Source organism: Mastacembelus armatus, chromosome 16, assembly GCF_900324485.2.
Source record: "Mastacembelus armatus chromosome 16, fMasArm1.2, whole genome shotgun sequence".
NCBI classification, from domain to species: domain Eukaryota; kingdom Metazoa; phylum Chordata; class Actinopteri; order Synbranchiformes; family Mastacembelidae; genus Mastacembelus; species Mastacembelus armatus.
In genome coordinates this window covers 11,386,591-11,408,372 of record NC_046648.1, presented here as the reverse complement: position 1 = coordinate 11,408,372, position 21,782 = coordinate 11,386,591, and the positions used below count along the sequence as shown (strand labels likewise).

General features: G+C 39.6%; 1 protein-coding gene across 2 annotated transcripts in view; it reads left to right on the top strand.

Moving 5' to 3' along the window:
* Window positions 1–21,782, top strand: part of ascc3 (activating signal cointegrator 1 complex subunit 3) — a 163,810-nt gene that overhangs the window by 102,473 nt on the left and 39,555 nt on the right. For both annotated transcript variants that reach the window (XM_026293742.1, XM_026293743.1), the window contains 8 exons: window positions 13,185–13,376; window positions 14,300–14,524; window positions 15,037–15,156; window positions 15,331–15,495; window positions 16,648–16,734; window positions 16,858–17,034; window positions 18,828–19,053; window positions 19,838–19,992. In XM_026293742.1, the coding sequence (XP_026149527.1) occupies window positions 13,185–13,376; window positions 14,300–14,524; window positions 15,037–15,156; window positions 15,331–15,495; window positions 16,648–16,734; window positions 16,858–17,034; window positions 18,828–19,053; window positions 19,838–19,992 (1,347 nt within the window). The remainder of the gene's footprint in view (window positions 1–13,184; window positions 13,377–14,299; window positions 14,525–15,036; window positions 15,157–15,330; window positions 15,496–16,647; window positions 16,735–16,857; window positions 17,035–18,827; window positions 19,054–19,837; window positions 19,993–21,782) is intronic.

Below are 21,782 nucleotides of genomic sequence, written 5' to 3'. Positions count from 1 at the left end.
CACGTCTGACACACATAGTTGTCAAGAAACCTATGGAAAATGATTCTCCAACCAACAAGACCAGTGGAAAAGTAACAGCAGCAAAATTCTAGGTGATTATGAAGTGTGAGATGCCTATATGTATTCAATTTTCAAGATGTATTTATTTGTATATATATTCATTCTTTACTTCTTTATGTCAGAGTTTTTAGGACTAACCTGATCCAGAAGACTGGATATCCTCATTCACACAACTTCGGAACTATAATTCCACACAACACAGATTGGGTACTATAATATATATGCGCAAGCATTATTGCAGGACACTGAAGTGCATGAGGGTAATTAATAGTCTGTGCGCTGTGAGTGTACACAGAGGTGGAGCTATATTCTCTGAGGACGGTCAGCCAGACTCCAACTCCATATTTAAATCTTCTTCAACAGAATGCAGAGTGATAAATTTAGTAACCTTTTCCTTCATTCCCTGGGGCAGAGCCAAGATTGATGTGCCTCTAATCTTTCTTCTATTTAAATGGGATATGTACACAAATCAGATCACTTGTCATGCTTTCTAAAACTGAAAATAGAGACGAGATTACATCGGGGGACTAAAAATGGTTATCGTGGCCTGGTTAGGCTTTGAAACAAGACCTTAAAAACAATTCTTCCTACAACATATGCACATGCATTAATCTTATGTATTCATTAACAGTAATGGTTCACAGTGTACATTAATTCACTCCCAGCTCTTTTGCCAAAATAATGAGTATTATCCACTCCATTAGTCCATCTTTGAGTGTTTGTCAGTCTGGCCTGCTCTGGTGAAGGAAGGGGCATTAGGCTGATATCATTCTAAGCCCACACAGAGATAATGCAGTGCTTATTTGCTCTCTTGAAATTGCCCCACATTAATATTTATAGGTGTTTTTTAATCTCCAATATGCATATGCAGTGAAATAAAGCACCTCTAAGGTCAGTCATATAATTTAGCATTCATTTATCCAGCTTTGAAAGTCAGAAGTGATTCCACTATATTTTCTGTCTCCTAATGTTATTTAATTGGCTTTATCTCAGGGATTGGAGAGGCTGTCAATCAAGCTTAGATATCTTAATGCACCCACTCAAATCAGTTTTGTGTTTTTGGTGAACTAGCAATTATAAAGTGCTGTTGAGTAAATAATGAAAACATTCAGAAAACACATTTTACACTGTTTCTAAAATGCTCCTTTAAAGGAATGGTGTGTTATAATAAAAATCCTTATGTGGGTGTGAAAAGGATGCTTTGGCAGTATCTCCAGTTCTTGGGTTGTAATAAGATTAACATCAAAATGTAGAGCTATTCCTGCTACTGGGTGTTAGTGGTGAATATGGTTGTGGTTGCAAAGTTTTCTGGTCAAAGCAAACCCATGGCCTTATTTAAGATTTGTAACTGTGTGAAAGAAGTGAAAATTGCCATTCAGTATTAATTAACAGGTGGTGATATTATTAAAGGAATCTTATTATATTATATATATATTTTTATACATTACCACTGTCAGGTGTAAGTATACCTTAAAAGTTAAATTATTAAGTGCTGATTATCAGATTTGTGTGGTAAGAAACAATGCTAATAAAAAGATGGTAAAAACATAACGGAGTTGTAAGTTGTAATTCAAATGTAATAAAACTTAGACAACACTTTATAATAACTGCAATGTGATTACTGGTAATAAACAGCACAGTTAGGAATGGAGTTTGATAGCATTTATGCAATCACAAACCATTTCCAAATCCATTTATCAAATACAAATCGTTTTGAGTCCCTAATGCATCTAATTAGGATGTCTGTTAGTTTGAAGTTTTTTAGTTCCCTCAGCACAACAGCCAGAAAATGTAAGCTTTTTTTGGCTGCAGAAGCTGTGGAGGTAAAAACACACTGAAAATGTAATATAAATGTGAATTATTTTTTATCATTCTGTGGACATCTGGGGTGCCTAGATAGCTAAGAGCACCATATACACAAGCACAATGTGCATGAGATGTCTGCAGTTTGACTTTGGCCACCAACATTTGTCATTAGTCTCTCACCTCTCTATCTGTGTCTCCCTTTTTTTGTCCGTCTACATGACCCATTGAAAAGCAAAACAATAGCCCAAAAAACTAAGATGTAAAAATTATTCCGTGAATATTAAAATAAATAATAAATAACAGATATTTTCCATGCCCTGTGAAGTCTGCAGGTTACAGAACCTGACAGTACAGAGAATAAAGTGTAATGACAGCAGTAGACTGAGGCCTAGCAATCTTTCTCAAGTTATCAAAAAAAGTAATTCTTACTTTAACATTTCAGATAGTAGTGATTTAGATATTTAAACAAATAACTTAAACTTAACATGTTTGTATGCAGCTGCAAGAAAATGTAATAGCACTGTTTCCATAGTTTTCTGCATAAATTGTGGAATGTGATCTGATCTTCACCAAAGTCACAAATATCAAAAACACAATATTTCTAAACTGATAAACTGATCTTACATCTAATTTTTAGTCAATATACCCGTTAAACATACAAAGTGATGGTGGGAAAATAATGGCAACACAAGGCTTCCGGTATCACTAAATGTCAGCAGGAGTCAGGTGTTAGCAACCTTTGAGTCTAATCAATGAAATGAGAATGGAGGAGCAATTTAGAATTTATTGGGGCAGTCATGGCCTAATGGATAGAGAGTCGGACTTACAACTGTCAGGACCGGCAGGAATTGTTTGTGAGAATAGCCAGCACTCTCTCCACCTTCAATACCACAACTGCTCCCCGGGCACCGCAGCATTGGCTACCCACTGTTCCGGGTGTGTGTTCACTGTTGTATGTGTGCACCTTGGATGCGTTTAATGCAGAGCACAAATTCTGAGTATGGGTCACCATACAGTAAGGGTTTTTCACAAAGTCACTTTCACTTTCAAAATCACTCAAGCAATCTCTGTGTGTTCTTCAAAGGTCATATCAAGTGATGTGGGCCATATTTTGCAAAACTGAGATCTCAGGATCATCAGTGGTTGATTTGCTTGTAGCTGGAAAGGGTTACAGAGTACTGTCAAAGACTTTAGATATTCATCAGATCTCAGTTGGACATATTGTCTGGAAATGGAGACGATTTGGTATTATGGCTGCTCTCCACAGAAGTTGGTGCCAAGCCAAGATCCCTCCAGGGGCACAATACAGAATGCTCAGTGAGGTGAAAAAAGAACCCTAGAGTCTTCATGGCAGAACACCACAGAGGATGCCACTGTTCTCCCAAAAAACATTGTAGCATGCCTGAAGTTTGCCAAAGATTCCCTTGGCACTTCACATCAGTACTAGAAAAATGTCATATAGACAGATGAAGTAAAGGTAGAATTGTTCTGAAGACAGTACTACATATGGAATAAAAAGAGAACTTCATACCAGCATGAAAACATCATCCCAACAGTGAAGTACAGTGGAGGGAGCATCATGATTTGAGGCTGCTTTGCTGCCTCTGGACGTGGACAGCTTTCTAGTGTGGTGGGGACAAGGAATTCCCAAGTTTACCAAAATATGCTACAGGATAATGTCAGGGTGATGGTCCACAAGCTGAATCTCAAAACCTGGGTGATACCGCATGATTACTACTACTACTATTCTAAACATTGATGTACATCTACTACAGAATGATTTCACAATTTCTGCATTTTGGAGTGGCTATTACTCATCTGACCACAAGGTGGCAGTAATGGTTTTGGTTATTGGACCAGTTTTTGAGATATAGGGCCAGAAGTGTCAAGTTCCAGTTGCATGCAACAAACATTGGAGCATGCTGTACTAGAGAGAATTGAGCCAAAAAAAGCATAGTAGGAATGAAACTGTGACAAGGTGAATTGTTAAAGTGACACCTTAAAGCCACCATAGAGCTTACAACAAACAGAAAATGTCAACGGCAATTTGTGCACCTTCAAGCAGCATTATCAGCTCTACAACATGCTATGGGACTAGTCAAAGGCTGATGCTAGGATTGTAGCATTACTGCTAGCATTAGCAGGCCCGTAAACCATAGATTTGTACATGTTCATTTTTGAAAGCCATGGTGATAAACAGAAATTAGAAGTTCAATACTAAGTGTTCACACATACAACAGATATTTCTCAGATGCAAAAGTGCAGTCATGCAACTTTGCCAAGTTGAAACTCCATGATACATGATCAGATTGTCTTTGGTGTGGAGGATAAAAAGGTCAGAGAAAGGCTACTGTGGGAGACAGAGCTAATGCTAGAAGGAGCTATCAAGATTTGCAAGTGAGCTGTCCCAGATGCATGTGAGGACGACTGGCGAGATCACTGTCGCCACAACAAACATGACTGACGATGTTACAGTCGTTGCAGTCTCAGGCTGAGATAAAAGATATGCACTGTGGAGTAGGACACAGCAGATGGATAGAGTAATATTCAGCTGCAAAAACAACGTCTGGCTTTTGGTAAGCAATGTTCAAGCTGCCTGGGAAAGAACCACTTTATTTGACAATGCTTTTCAAAAGAAAAGGAGAAGAAGAAATTGAAATTTGTAAATATAGTGGAGGACACTGATTTCGGCAAGACCGACTTTGTTGGCACAGTGAACTGTGAAGACGATAAGTATAAAGTGGAGAGCACCATTGCAGATAAATGGTGCCGTAATCACATTGTGATCAGTATGTACGAACTTAAGAAAGTAAAAGAAAAATTAAAAATACAGAGGAAGACACATGGACTGAGTGACTTCAATAAGCCAAAAAACTGGCTGTTGAGGAACATGCAGGTTGAAGGCACCTGTAAAAGATGTACCACATACTAATGTCTGTTGTAGTTGAAGGAATTAACTCACTGCTGGGTGATGAAGCATGCGAATAGTTAGGGCTAGTGAAAAAAGTGTTCTGCATCAGCACACCTGGGATGCACCAACAGACTCTATTAACAATATAGTAAAAAAGTGCACAGATGTTTTCACAGGTTTGAATGTACTGCCATTTACATAGAAGACTGAACTGAAAGAAAATTCACAACCAGTCCTAGCTGTAGCAAAAAGGAGTTCCAGCACCGCTGAGAGACTGCCTCAAAAAGGAACTTAGCAGCATGACATCACTTGGTGTGATAAAGAACATAGAGGAACCTACAAACTACGTTAATTCTATAGTGTGTGCAGAAAAAATGAATGGTAAACTGAGAATATGCATGGACCCTAAAAATCTCAACAAGAACATTAAACATGTTAATTGATGTACAAAGCTGTAAGTGGCAAATTCCAGTCAAATGTAACAAGCAGTGGAGCATGCTGTACAAGAGAGAAATAAAGTATGGCAAAGAGCCCAAGAAAACCTTCTGTAAGAAGGAATAGTCCAAAATTCCTTCTCAATGCTGTGCAGGTCTAATCCACAGCTACAAGAAGGGCTTGTTTGAGCTTATTGCTACCACAGATAGTCCCATCGGTTATTTAAACACTGTTGCCGTTACTTTTTCCACAATCACTTTGTGTGTTAAAGACATTAACCAGTTATTTTTTCAGATGATGAAAAATGTTTACTAACCTTTTTTTTCAATGACTAGGACTAGACTCTGACAAGCTAAAACTGATGATAGAGTGTGGACCAAAAAACTTTAGTGATCTGGAAAATAAATATGTTTTTGTAGCTAATCTATCTCTCAATATTTTTCAACTTTCCGACTACCTTGTTTTCTTCCTGATAAAGGTCTTAAAAAAAGCAAACAAATATTTAGTTCTTTAAAAAATGATGATAATGCATTTTCTTTTGCAGGGATTACCACAAATTTGGTACTCTATTGAGTCTTTGGGGCAGCAAGATAGAGTGTATATATGGGACTGAATCAAAATAAAGCACATTTGATGATGAAGGATTGTTTCATCCTTTGAATATTTCTGAAGAATCACTGGTGTTCTGTGGCCCAGATGTCCAACAGGATGCAGTCATTCTTTCTTGAAATCCAGCCCTTGTTACCATTAAAGACATATTAAAACAGCTATAGCTACAGATGGGAATCAGTTTGAATCAGTAGACATGAGTCGACAAATATTTATGATCTCTTTGTAAATATAAAGAAGGAATATGCCTGAGGTAGTAAAGAACACTGTATATTGTCTCAACCTGTGTGCAGGCAGTCTCTGTCTAGAGCAGTCCTCAGTGAGTATTGTATTCCAAAGCCAATTTGACTTTCATTTGGTCCAAGTCTGACAATCCAGCCTCTACCTTCCCCTCCCTTATCCTCTCTCTACCTACTCAGCTCCTCTCCTACCCCCCTTTGTCTTTTATTTTTTAATATCCAGTTCACAGACGTGAAGCCATGTGGCTAGTACCAGAGTTAAGCAGCCTTTTACTATGGAGGTAAAGAGACACCTTGTGGTCCCATGGGTCCATTACAGAGATGATATCACATACGTTTCCTTTCCTGGATTCTTGAGGACTGTAAAGTAACACCTATAACACTAACATGACATTAATAATGGGCATACATCTGATTTATCTTTTAAAGTAATGATGCATATCACACTTTTAAAGTAATGATGCATATCACAGAAAGGAGTGTTAAATTACTGATTATGTAAGGGTAAAGAAAGACTGATACCTTCACACTGCCTGTGAGGGCATCTGTCTCTTTAAATTCTCCACTTCTATGGTCTTTAGATGTGCAGCTTTCATGTCATTTTGTTTGACAAGATACACTTCGCAGACACGCTGATGTCTCCAGGGACTACAGCATCACCAGAGTAGGCTCATTAATGTCTCTTTTTTTTGTTGTTGTTGTTTTTTTCTTTGGCGCTATTTTTACAAGTCTTGTCCACTGCCGGTCCTTTAACTGTTTTATATCTGTGACAACCTGTCAGTGTGCCAAACCAACTTCCCATTACACTGATCAACAACAATGAGCCACAGCTCAAAGGAAAGTGGGAATAGGAATGGCACAGCAGAGTGACAAACACACATTATCACAAAAAAATGTTTGCCTTAAGTAGAAACATGGCTTTGTAAAATAGTGGGACGGTGTGAAGAAAAATGAGTACTTCTGTCCTTTCCATTGTGGCTATTCTGGTATTCCAGCTCATCTGTAGTCTCATAGCCTTAGGCAGCAGTCTTGCATGTTATCATGATAGTGTATAGTAAGTCCATTTTCCTCTTTAATTGCTTCTTCATCAGCATTAAGACAGCTTGCTGGGCTGTTAACTATTCTGCTGTGCCTCCCACTATGTTCAGAACAAAGGACCAGTATCATGTGCTGGCTTTGTTTGTCTACCCAGAACAAACAGCACATCAACAAACTCTCATGCAAAAAAACATGACTTCTACTGAGACTTAATTTAGTGCATCAAACAACTTACAGAAATATTTTCTGAACATCGTAAAACTAGACACTCCAACAGACATTTTCACATTTTTTCTATACTTTTGAAACAGGTTTGCAGCTCAAATATTCTCAGTTTGGTAGCAAATACATTGTGGCTGTATTGTTTGAATTTAATGTACCTGTAATGTCTGTTTGCCTGTAAGCATAGGAAAACTACAGCTTAGCAGGCAATGCTTTGTACTGTAGAGGCACAAAACATGAAAAGACAGAATGGGCTGAGTCTGAACAGAATCTGGTCACTGCCAACTAACCACAAAAAAATTAAGATGCATATAAAATCACTTTACATGATCTGTTTTTAGTACAACCACAGCCACAAAAAAAGTAGAAAAAACGTTCAGTCAATATTCTGCTTGGCTTTTTTTTCTCTTTTAATGGCTTACGGGCAGCCTAGCCTACCATTGTATGATTGAAGCAGCCACTTCACTTCACTAACTCTGTTCTATTTTTATCTGTATAGGTTAGCGTAGTCAAAGCAGTTTAAAAGATTTAGAAACTACTTCCATATTTACCTATTGTAAAAATGGGAGGCCACTTAATTACTGATAAGCTGATAAAATTAATGGGTCCAAATATTGTTTTCTTATATTTAAATAGCAGAATTTAGAATTGCCTATTGGAGCAGCAAAGAACCGTGTCTTTGTGATACATTGCGTTACCGAGATGTGAAAAATAAGGCACTGCATGCAAACTAGATAAAGTATGACTGAGCTCATTTACTGTATCTGTAGTCTCAGGAAGTGCCTCACTAAATTGTAAAAACATGATGACCGCTCACATTGATTTGCGATGGGTTTTGTAAATAGCCCCCTTAGATAGAGCTAAAACAGAATTTTAAGCGAAAGAGGCAGATTGTGATAGAAAAGTGGTGTGGAGTGGGTGTGAGTGGAAACTCATCGTCCCACTCTCCCCTACCTGCACAGCATTAGCAGCAAACCTCGCTGTGCACCAAATATTATGACTATTAAGGGCCACTAAATGAAATCAACAATTAGACACGGTGTCTCAATTTAACAAAGTAAATGAATAGTGTTGGTGCTAAAAATAAGTGTTGGTGATGTGAGACAGAAACCATTTATCTGCTACTTTGATCCCAAGCTATCATTTGCCACATGTTTGGTGTGAAGTTACACTTTTAAAGCTCAGCTTTAATGTTGCAGTGTGCTCCACAAACACAGATGATTTCACACATCTAAAAATGCTTTTATGTCCTTTCTCTAAGGGTCATGGATCTTTGAGTGCTCAAATTAAATTGTAAAAAATGTAAAACCAGTTGGTTGCACATAGAATTAGGTGGTTCTGTATGGCTTATTTTAGCACTGGTGTTAGCTAATGTTCTTTACATAGTCACAGTCATGACAAACTATAAGTGGAGCTGGCAGCGGGCTGTCCGTGGGCAGAGTGAGCTCTGCAGCCAGAGCAGCAACAAGCTGCAGGGCCTAATGGAACCTGATCAGGAGCTTAGGTCACTGCCATCCCAAATACAGCCATTGCACAGCAGACATCAGCGCTAACTCACCTTAGATTAGAGGCTGGAAGCATGGCTGTAACACACTCTGACACCTCAAAGCAAAGTCTCAGCTATAGCATTTCAATTACCTACCTTTCCCCTCTAACATGGATCTCAACAGCACAGTGCAAAACCTGGCCCTGAGGGCCTCCACCAGGCCACAGTTTGCCCTGGTTTTCAAATGTATATGGCTGTGGACATCATAGCAGGATTGCTTCATGTTTCCTGTGTGTCCTCTGAAACTCTGAACAGGTTTCTAGACCTAGAAAAATAATCCTGAAAAACATTGTGTCATCCTGTAAAATAATTTTGACATTCTTATCCTTTCATTTTCTTGAGAATAAACTGTCAAATCTCTACAGCTGGCAGCCTAAACTAGGCCTACAACATGTGCAGGGACCAGATGAGGTTGGCAGTGCTAGAATGGCAAGAACAGGCGTGTACATATACATGTCATGATAACAGTTCCAATGACTCATTCCAATGAGTTACAATCAGTATATTGCAATGTGCTGTGATACTGTAAGCAAGGTGATATATTTAAAAATCTAATTTTAGAAAAGCCTAGAAAACTGTAGTTCAAAGAACACACCATCATGCATAAAATCTAAATGAAAGGGTTGACTTTTATATTCAGTAAGAACAGTGAGATCTGCATTTGTATTCGTTGTGATGCTAATGTACTGATATTTTCTTTGACTCCTACCATCCTTAACATCTGAAGATGAACAGAATATATATATATATATATATATATATATATATATATATATATATATATACACACACACATAAAAAGAAATTTCCTTCTCACCCCTATGGGTGTTGTGTGTGTGTGTGTGTGTGTGTGTGTGTGTGTGTGTGTGTGTGTGTGTGTGTGTGTGTGTGTGTGTGTGTGTGTGTGTCTTCCTCAATCTCCGGTCCTCTACCAGAGGCCTGAGAGTTTGAGGGTTCTTCGCAGTATCTTAGCTGTTCCTAGCACTGCGCTCTTCTGGACTAAGAGCTCTGATGTCATTCCTGGGATCTGTTGGAGCCACTCTTTGGTGGTCACAGCCCCGAGGGTGCCGATTACCACGGGGACCACTGTTGCCTTCACCTTCCACATCTTTTCTAGTTCTTCTTTCAGCCCTTGGTATTTCTACAGCTTCTCATGTTCCTTCTTTCTGATGTTGCTGTCACTTGGGATTAGTACATTTACCACTACGGCTTTCTTCTGTTGTTTGTCCACTACTACTATGTTTGGTTGGTTAGCCATCACCTGTTTGTCGGTCTGTATCTGGAAGTCCCACAGGATCTTAGCTCTGTCATTCTCCACCACCTTTGGAGGTGTGTGCCATTTTGACCTTGGGACCTCCAACCCATACTCGGCACAGATGTTCCTGTACACTATGCTTGCCACTTGGTTAGGGTGTTCCGAGTATGCCCTGCCTGCTAGCATTTTACAACCTGCTGTTATTTGCTGGATTGTCTCAGGGGCATCTTTGCACAGCCTGCACCTGGGGTCCTGCCTGGTGTGGTAGACCCCAGCCTCTATTGATCTTGTGCTCAGGGCCTGTTCTTGTGCTGCTACGATTAGTGCTGTGCTGTGTTTCAGTCTAGCTTTTTCCAGCCACCGGTAGGACTTTTCGCCACTTCCACTATCTGTTGGTGGTACATACCATGCAGGGGTTTGTCCTGCCATGATGGTTCTTGCGCCTGTTTCTCTGCATCGGGCTTCTGTTGCCTGAGATATTCGCTAAGTATTCGCTCGGGGCCATCTTCCTGATGGTACTCATGGATCTTTGCTGTTTCATCTCGGATGGTCGCTCTGACACTCACCAGTCCTCGGCCTCCTTTTTTCCTCTTAGTGTACAGTCTCAGGGTGCTGGATTTGGGGTGAAGTCCTCCATGCATTGTGAGGAGCTTCCTTGTCTTGACATTGGTGGCTTCTGCGTCCTCTTTAGGCCAGCTTATTATGCCAGCGGGGTATCTGATGACCAGCAGAGTGTAGGTGTTGATGGCTTGGACCTTGTTCTTCCCATTTAGCTGACTTCTTAAGACTTGTCTTAGTCTCTGTAGGTATTTGGCTGTAGTGGCTCTCCTTGCGGCTTCTTCTTGGTTCCCATTTGCCTGTGGGATTCCAAGATACTTGTAGCTTTCCTCAACATCTGCTCTGCTGTCCTCTGGAAGTTCAACTCCTTCAGTCCTGACAACCTTCCCTCTCTTTGTTATCATTCAAATACACTTGTCCAGTCCGAATGACATTCCAGTGTTGTTGCTGTATATCCTGGTGGTGTGGGTCAGTGAGTCGATGTCTCGCTCACTCCGGCGTACAGCTTGATGTCATCCATATATATATATATATATATATATATATATATATATATATATATAAAGATCCATGAGTACATCAGCAAGATGGCCCCAAGCGATGAAATACTTAGTGAATATCTCAGGCAACAGAAGCCCGATGCAGAGGAAGAAGAGCAAGAACCATCATGGCAGGACAAACCCCTGCATGGCATGTACCACCGACAGATACAAGAAGTGGCTGATATCGAAAAGTCCTACCGGTGGCTGGAAAAAGCTGGACTGAAAGACAGCACAGAGGCACTAATTGTAGCAGCACAAGAACAGGCCCTGAGCACAAGATCGATAGAGGCCAGGGTCTACCACACCAGGCAGGACCCCAGGTGCAGGCTGTGCAAAGATGCCCCTGAGACAATCCAGCACATAACAGCAGGTTGTAAGATGCTAGCAGGCAGAGCATACATGGAACGCCATAACCAAGTGGCTGGCATAGTGTACAGGAACATCTGTGCCGAGTATGGGCTGGTCCCAAGGTCAAAATGGGACAAACCTCCGAAGGTGGTGGAGAATGACCGAGCTAAGATCCTGTGGGACTTCCAGATACAGACCGACAAACAGGTGATGGCTAACCAACCGGACATAATAGTGGTGGACAAACAGCAGAAGAAAGCCGTAGTGGTAGATGTAGCGATCCCAAGTGACAGCAACATCAGAAAGAAGGAATATGAGAAGCTGTAGAAATACCAAGGGCTTAAAGAAGAGCTTGAAAAGATGTGGAAGGTGAAGGCAACAGTGGTCCCCGTGGTAATCGGCACCCTCGGGGCTGTGACCCCCAAACTGGGATAGTAGCTCCAACAGATCCCAGGAACAACATCAGAGATCTCAGTCCAGAAGAGCGCAGTGCTAGGAACAGCTAAGATACTGCGAAGAACCCTCAAACTCCCAGGCCTCTGGTAGAGGACCAGAGATTGAGGAAGACACACAGACACCACCCATAGGGGTGAGAAGGGAAATTTTTATATGACCATATAAGGCTTTTGAGGCTTTTGTTTATAAGACTTATTGCAGCAATAAAAAATAGTCAATTCTAAAGTCAGTTTCTGTTCTACTTCATTTCTGTTTAAAACATATGGAATGTAACTAGACAACAGTACATCTGTTTATAGTTTTTTACATTGGTTGGCTGTCAGTTTCTGTACTGAATGCAAGTTTCTTTACTTGTTTTTAGGACACTTCATAATCTTGCACCAAACTACTTGTTGGACGTGCTTCAATCCATGAATCAATATAGCTTCTTAGATAGTCTGGCACAAGTCTTTTAGGTGTTTCAAAGTACAGAATGACAACAATTGGCAAGGCAGCTTTTTGTATTTATACCCTAAGCTGATGGAACAATCAGCTTAATTTATGTTTCTCTCTTCATTGCCATCATTAATATTGCTGTTGTTGCAGTAACATTTCTTATTATTTTTATTTTGCATTTGTTATGCAAATGAAGTTTGATTAATTAATTGATTTACATTTGAGCATGAGTCCTTCACCTTCATCCACAAGGCTTGCATATAAATCCAGACATTCAGTGTGTTTTTGCTTGGCAGACAGTCTCTGACAGTAATGGGCTTTCTCCTTGCACTGTAAAGGCCTGCTGGGCTCTGACCTCTATTTAATGCCCAGAGAGAGAGATAAAAGTCTGGTGATGAGGGCTCCTCTCAAGCCTGGCCAGGTCACAGTCCTGCTGTCAGTCACCAACACACATCTTAATATGGATGTTTGTGTGTGTACATGTGGTCTCTAGGCTGCAACTCCTATTTGAATCTGAGTTACACCTGTGCATGTTATTTTAAATCCACCTTAATTAACAGGCTGATAATGCCTTTGTGAAGGTGATCAAATTGTACGTTAGACTGTTAGAGAACTGTTCTGCTATGTTTTCTGGACCACCTCAATATGGTCATGTCAGTCACACCTATAGTGGCTTTACCTTGCTGTATTTTTTTTTAAACAAAACTCTTACCACCTCTTTTAGATACAGCGCTCCAGAAACAAGCAGATGAAGGAGATGTTCCCAGAAGGCTTTGGGATCCACCATGCTGGCATGCTGCGGTCTGACCGCACCCTGATGGAGAGCATGTTCTCAAAAGGCCACCTTAAGGTGCTGGTTTGCACTGCTACCCTGGCCTGGGGAGTGAACCTGCCAGCCCACGCAGTCATCATCAAGGTCCTTATTATTTGACTTTGTTGTGCTTGCTTTCTTTTTTTTTTTTTTTTTTAGTTGTCTTTGTCTGTCTCTTGGTTTCCATATTTCCTGGTTATATGCTATAAAAAATAAATAAATAAATAAAGATGTGCTGCCATCTGGGGAAAGTAAGGAACTGTACCAGGACCCAGATCTTAAACAACCCCGAAGAGTATGATTACTCTGTGGTAACTGCATTAATAACATATTTGTTGTAGTATATGCAGATGGAGCAAAATAATAATTTAATGGACTAGGGCCCTAAAGTGGCTCCTTAATTTTTATAGGCTCTCAGCCCCAAGTCAGTTTACTCCTACTAAAGATTTAAAATTTTAAAACTGCTCAGATATAGTTACATTAAAAATGGCTCAGTATTTTACAAAACTGGTTGATCACGATAGATACTCAAAGCAGTGGAACTAATATTTCAGGCATCAGGACAGTGCAGGACAGTGCGAATGGATTTGAGTCAAAAGAAAAATGTAAATTTTAACATTTTAAATCAAAATGTAAGTGTAGGAAACTACTAAAAATGCTTAAACTGTGTTGGCATTGAATCCGATCAAGCCAATAAAATGCACAATCTTTACTGTGAGAGTACAGTAGTCTTGACATACTATAATATCATAGAAATTACCATAGCATTATTATTGTTTATAACATTTAGAGTGCTATTTGTTGTTTCCATGTTCCAAGCTAAACCTTAGACATCTACATTTTTTAAATTACATATAACATGTTAAATAAATTTATAGCACGCTTCAGTGTTTGTAATTTGACTTGCAGTGGAAATACCATTAGCAACCAGCTTCTTTGGACTTGTACATAATGATGGTCACAAAAATACTTTTTCTGGTATGCGTTTCCAGCCTTGTGAAATTACTTGTCTCTTGTGTCTATAACAGGGAACTCAAATCTACGATGCCAAGCGGGGTGCCCTGGTTGATCTGGGCATTCTGGATGTCATGCAGATTTTTGGACGTGCAGGTCGTCCTCAGTTTGACAAGTATGGTGAGGGCACCATCATCACCACCCACGACAAGCTGAGTCATTATCTGACCCTGCTCACCCAGCAGAACCCCATTGAGAGTCAGTTCCTGGACAGCTTGGCAGACAACCTCAATGCTGAGGTTGGTGTCTATATTCAGTCTGAAAATTTCTTTTTCAGATTGCTTTTTAGACATTTGGATGTTTGCATTTTTTTTTTTTTTTGCAATGGACAAAAACTGTTTAGAGCACATCGGCAACACCATTCCTAACATACTCTGAATTTATGAGAGCATTGCGTTTTTCTCAAAACACATCATTTATCACATTATCAGGCAAATATCACTGTAATGTGATGTGTAATAACGGACTCTTTGGTCTCAACCACTTCTCAGCTGAAATACACATGCCTAGATTGGCACAGATGAAACAGACAGATGATAAGGGCAAGATTTACTTAGCAGTGTAGTGTTGTCCAAAGCATGCTATACTTCTAAGAAGACTGGCAATGTTAATGGAAACAGTAGGTGAAACAGAAACAAGACTGGGCTGTTTCTGTTGAGGCTGCAGTTTCATGAAATGTCCCACTAGATGGTGGTAGAAACCAGTGCTGTTACTGATTGTGAATTTTTTTTTCTCTCCTTTTCTGCTTCAGATTGCTCTGGGGACAGTGACCAATGTGGAGGAGGCAGTAAAGTGGCTTAGTTATACTTACCTCTATGTTCGCATGAGGACCAATCCACTGGCATATGGCATCAACCACAAGACTTATCAGGTTGGTGATCACAGTTGCCATTGCTCTTATTCTGCTGCCTGCTTCAAAATTTAATATTTCAAGAAATAACAAAAACTCATACTAGGTCTTAAAGAGTGTATATTGAACTTCTGCAAATATTTGAATTCTATATACCTGAATGTATTAGTGGATAAAATTGTGAAATTGTTTCAGATGGATCCCTCCTTGGAGCTGTACAGGAGGGAGCTGGTAATGGAGTCTGGTAGGAAGTTGGATAAGGCCAGGATGATCCGCTTTGAGGAGCGCACCGGGTACTTTTCCTCCACTGACCTGGGCAGGACCGCCAGTCACTTCTACATAAGATATAACACCATAGAGGTAGACTCACATCTACACCAGAGAAAAAATGGCCACTGACAGTGGAATGCTGAAAGAATTTCACTTTATAATGACATCATACACCATGATCTGCAAAATTTACAGTTTTACAGTATTAAAAGAAATCATTTTATTCCATTTCTCTCCTTCTGTTTATTTGTGCGCTTCCTGTCTTTCGCTCGCCCACAACTATGCTCTTTTTGTCTTCGGTCAGCTTATTAAATTAATGCTCTGCAATTTGCCATAATTGCTGTTATTGACTGTGGCTGTTTTCAGCAGTGTTTTTATACAACAAAACTACCACAGCAAATTGTGATCAACAAAACACAACCTGGACAAACAGAAAATGCATGAAAGGCTATTTAAAAAAAAGTCCACGTTACTTAACAGTAACAGTACAGAGCCCTTCCTGAGCTCATTTTCCTATGGGTCCTATAGCTTTTACAGAATGTTCAGAGGGGCAGTCCACCTTCTCTGTAAATGAAAACAATCACTCCCTCTCCTGAGAGATGGATGGATTGTTGGACGGTTGGACGGACTGACAGCTTTGTAACCTTGAGTTAGGTACATTACCACAGCAGAGGAGCTTTCACCATGTCACTGGGGGGTCACATTCCAATCATACCGAGTGGGGACCAGGCAGGCACCTACAGCACCACAGATCGGCCAAGGCCCCTTCATGGACCAACCAGCAATTTAACATGGCTGTATCTGTATTAAGCTTTTCTTTCAGATAAGCTGATTGCAAGAAATATTATATTTCAACTTTGGGAACAAATTTGTGCTTACGAGAGGGATTATAAGAATATTAAAGCGATATAGACAACTGGCCTTTGGAGACTGCCAGCTGCAAATTTTCACTTAAGTGTTTTTTTGGATAAATTAATCATATATTTTAAAGCTAAATGGTTGTCCATGATGGATGGGCAAAATTATTTGTAGCAGTTCTGCTTATCCAAATCGAGCCCAACACTTCTCCTGGTGTGTCGAAGCAATTCCAGTGTAGCAATTCTGTTTTTATGTGTTTTCACTCTTGTGTGTCTTTTGGTATTTGTATTTGGTATTTGTATTTGCTGGAGTGTGATTTCTTTAATGTTCATGTTTTCACTCTTGAATGTGTCTCCCACGTTTCTTTTCTCTCCATATGTGAAGACATTCAATGAGCTGTTCAACTCTCAGCAAACAGAAGCTGAAATTCTCAATACTGTGTCCAAGGCCGAAGAGTTTGAACAGCTGAAGGTGAGAGATCAGTATGTATAAGCTACAACTACAACTGTCAGAGTTTCAGTCAAACACTGAGTCTGTTATTGAAATGTGCTTATCCACTAAAAACTCCTTGATAATAGGATGCATTTTTTGCAGGTTCGTGATGAGGAGATGGAGGAGCTGGAGCAGCTGCTGTGTAACTACTGTAACCTGCACGCTGCAGGTGGGGTTGAGAATGGCTATGGCAAGGTCAACATACTTCTGCAGACATACATCAGCCGAGGAGAGGTGGATAACTTCTCCCTCATCTCAGACCTGTCTTATGTGGCACAGGTGAGAAAAAGGTGGCAACACACAGACACTGCAAGGTATACGTGTGTATTTGGTGTACATGTAGTTCTTCTTTCTACCACCAGGTGTCGCAAAACCTATTAGCCTGTTTGTGGATGCACAAATGTACAAGTGCATTGCCAAATAAAAAAAATTATATCTGTGACACTGTGTTTTATGTTTCTAGTCAAAGTTCTATTAAACATGGAGCACAACACTTTAGGTTACTGAAACAGTAAACACCACGTACAATTTGCTAGAATGAAAACATCTTTGTGAACACTGATTTCAAATCTGATATATCACACAGCTGCTGACATAACCATATGTTTTTTTTAATTTTATCTGCAAAAATATTGTCAACTGGGCTTCATTAAAACACAAAATAGCTAACCACAGAGAGGGGAGACTTGAACGTGTAACATTGTACCACTGCCCTGTGTATTTTAAATCAACCCTCCCAAATTACTGTTTTATAGTCTACTGTTTCAGTCACCGTGTCATTCCGAAGAAACATCAGTGTACAGCTGATGGTCTGGAAGGATGGTGAAGGTACAAAGTGTAGCGCTGTCACATCAACAGCTGAAGTTTGATTCCAACCTGATTTCTGTTCTAGCAGTAAGACTGGGGTCAATTCTGAAGTTTTATTCTCTCTTAACTTCATTCATTATTTTTACAGACAACAGACCAGAAACCGTACTGTACACTGACAAATGGCAGCAGTGCACATATTGCACATGTGATGTAATAACATCATTAATTATTATTATGAAATATCTACTTCCATATTTCCAGTTTGGCTTTTCCAAGGTATACACTTTGTTGCAGAAACAAAAAAAAAGGTAATCAGAGTATACACAATTATAATCAGTGTACATACACTGATTAGTCATGCATGATAAACAATGAATGACACTGTTAATGCTGATAAAACAAAGCTCTAGTGGCAAATCTATAAAAAGATTTTATTGCGATAACATAGGCTGCTTATAACTGTGATTCAATTCAGAATACTACTAAGATAGTCTATTTTTAGTGACAAATGTGCTAGATGATTGGGTCTGTCCTGCCCCATACTATGTGTATGAATTTTATTGTAAGTGAGAAAGCAGCCCACAAACAGGATGACAGCAGGTTCCAGATGAATGGTGTGAATTTCTTTTGACAGCTGCATTTAAATGTTTTGTTTCTGTCAGGAACTGCTGTTACTACTGAAATAGTCTCTAAGGATTACATCCTTGGACAGCAAAATTGCCAGTGTTAAACTCTGAGAATGTTAATTTAACATTTAAAAATGTGTTTATATGTTTGTACTGTCCACATATAAATACATTTTAATGATGATTTAACACAGGCGATTTTGCTGTGTAGACATGCACAAGCTGCCAAAATACCTGATTTTCCAGCACAAAAGTCAGTTTTTTGACTATAGCTTAAATATTATTTACTTAAAGTCTCACAGTAAATATTTAAAATAATTCCCATCTAAACCACAGACTGCAGTTCTTAGCAAACCCGTCCCCTGCATGATGGCACTTTACTGTTCACTGTATATCTGAAATTACCTCCTCCTGATCACACATAATTAATCACCAGCATACAGTGTGATGTACCATCCAGCTGCTGCCTTTTGCTCCAGTATAAATGTTTTACTTGTTTTATTGCGACTTTAAAGGTTTAGTGTGAAACCTGTTGCTGTCTTAGGGAAAGGGAAAAACTTGTCTACAAACATCATGTCTGGCTGTGATTTTGATACAGCTTTTCTTCCCTTGTCCTGTGGTTGTCAATTCTTACAGAATGCTGCACGGATCGTGAGGGCTTTATTTGAAATAGCTCTGAGAAAGCGGTGGCCAGCCATGACCTACCGACTGCTCAATCTCTGTAAGGTGATTGACAAGCGGCTGTGGGGCTTTGCCCACCCACTTCGCCAGTTCCCCACCCTGAGCCATGTTGTGCTGAACCGCTTGGAGGAGAAGAAGCTTACTGTGGACAAACTAAAGGAAATGAGAAAAGATGACATTGGTAAAAGCAATTGACTTCTAGAATATAAATAATTCTAAAACATGGGACATCCAAATGTTAGATGTAAATCTATTGTAAATTCTGAAATACTGGGTTGGGTACTTCACCTCAAAAGCAGAACAACAGAGGGCTTCATTTGAACTAAAGACTCATAATTATCAAGTATTTATTATATTTGAACAAGAGCTCCCTGTTTCTTGTACTTTGTTGTTAATACAGCTGATGCTAAATTAGCACCACGTCCTGTTTACCTGTCATTTTGGTCATTTCAGAATAATGTACGTTTCTGCAGTCTTAACTACACCACAAAAGTCATGCCAGATTCACCACACTGATGCCATGAGTTTCTGAAGTATTGTCAGCTACAGATCCAGTAAAATGAATGAATCCGACATTTCTTAAACATAAAAAGCATTCCAGTGGCTTAGAGTTTGTAGTCACTCACAGTGGCTGGCTTTTAATGTGAAACATGAAGTATTGAATTTCACTGATAAATACTTAATGATGGAGGAACCAGCTATGCTGAAGCAATTTGAATTAATAACTGAATGAAATTTTGTTCAATTGTGTAACTCAGAGCAGCAGAGTGGGAGTGAGACAAATCTATACTGATGGAATTGGTACGACAGAAATGTATTTGTGCTAAATTTAACTGGCCTAGCTATTATTTGAATATCAGATGTTACTCAGCATCTGTAACTGTAATTTGTACTGAATGCACTATATCACATTCGCTCATAATTATGACTGAAAACATATTAACACCCAGTGTATTTTTTCTCAGGTCACATGCTGCACCAAGTCAATGCTGGCCTACCAATCAAACAGTGTGTCCATCAGATACCCTCCATCACAATGGAGGCCAACATTCAACCAGTCACTCGAACCGTCCTACGCGTTCGTCTCATTGTCACACCGGATTTTCACTGGAATGACCAGGTAAAAGTCTATGGATATACAGCCATACCGGCACTGTCTGTTTTTCTTTATATTTGAAATACCCATTGATGAATTGATAATAAATCTCTTAGGCATACTTACTCATAGTCTGTTTATTTGTTGATGCAGCAAAGATTAATATTGCTCACAGTTACAAAATATGTCTCTCTGTGTTTTGAGTTATCAAAGTTTTATTTAATGAAAATCAAGTTAGATTACCTTAAGGTTCAATGTGTAATATTTAGAGTGGTCTATTAGCAGAAATGGAATATAGTATTCATAAATATGTTGCTATTGGTGTGTAATCACCAGAAAATACCATCCACTGCATAATCTTAATCTACAGTAGCTGAGAACAAACAAACTGTAGTCTGACTTTAGATAGGGAATCATGTTTTGTTTTAAAAATGAGAGCCACCATACCCATGACTGGACACGGGAGAAGTTGGGGGGTATAAGGGATGGGCAGATGGTTGCATTCTTCAGTCTCACCACTAGATACTGCTAAATCTTTCACATTTTTCACAGTGCGCCTTTAAGATTAAAAAAAAACCTTGTCTCTTTTAGATGGGAGATCTACTTTATAAACAGTGGTGTGTAATGTGTTATATACTGCCATGTTAACTTGAAGGCTGTCCCAGGTCTTATTGTGTGTGTGGTGTACTGCAGTGTCTTTGTGTGTTAGGGTCTTCAGTACCTGTATGCTGTGTTGTATTTCTTCTGCTTCTCCCATTCTCTCTGTCAGTGGACAACCAAAACTGTCTGGATAGCCAGATACATTAGATTTTGAAACCTTTTCTGTCTGGGCTAACTTCTGCTCAAAACAGCCCTGGAAATGTTCTCTTCTTCAACTGGCCAATATTGTTTCTGCGGACTAAGCTTGATCACATGCACTAGCCAGCAAAAGCACACATTGACTATGTTGACCAGGGGGCTCACTGGACTAGCTGTTGTCATTTGTTTCTACATGTTCAATTCGGGTTTAATTTGTTTACTTGCCATCACACGCCCTGCGATGTGACTGTTGTCCATGAGCATATCGTGATGATGATGCTGACTCGATATATTGTGCAGCCCTAGAATATAGTTAGGAAAATGCAGCTACAGTGGAGATCTCTGGTTTTCCCTGGCCTGTTCATAGCATCTAAGGTCCATCTACTGTGCAATAGTAAATATGTTTTGCAAAGAACCAAAACATTTTTCTAAACCAAGTGCTACAGACAGGACACTGGATATGAATCCCTCCAACTGCAGATCAATACTGATGACCTAGGAACTATGAAATAACACATATGGAATTATACAGTAGAACAAACACAGCTAAATGTTACTTTACTGTTGTGCTGTGGCACTCCAAAGCATTATCAGTGATAGCATATTTTACAATGTATTAGCGAAATAATGGGTTTTTTTAGATTGTTTCGAACATACAGATCAGCAGCGGACTATGCTGTGAACCCAAACTGACTACAGCTGTAGTCCTCCATGAAGGAATACACCCTATGGATCCACATAAGTCAGGGTTGCTCAGGGTGTGAGAAATTTATACATAATACATAAATGTGAAAAGGCCACACATAACGTTTAACCCACCTGGAGATTTGCAAGTCCAAGACTGGCTGGACTACTCTCCACACACACATCAAAACTACTTAATGACCCAACCAAGATAGGCGTGATCACACTTTCCCAATGGAAGAAGAGCAGCTCTTCTTACTTTGTTATTCTTACACCCATAGAATCCCCATATGTTGTGGAGAGCCACAGTGCCTCTAGTCCTCGCCAACATG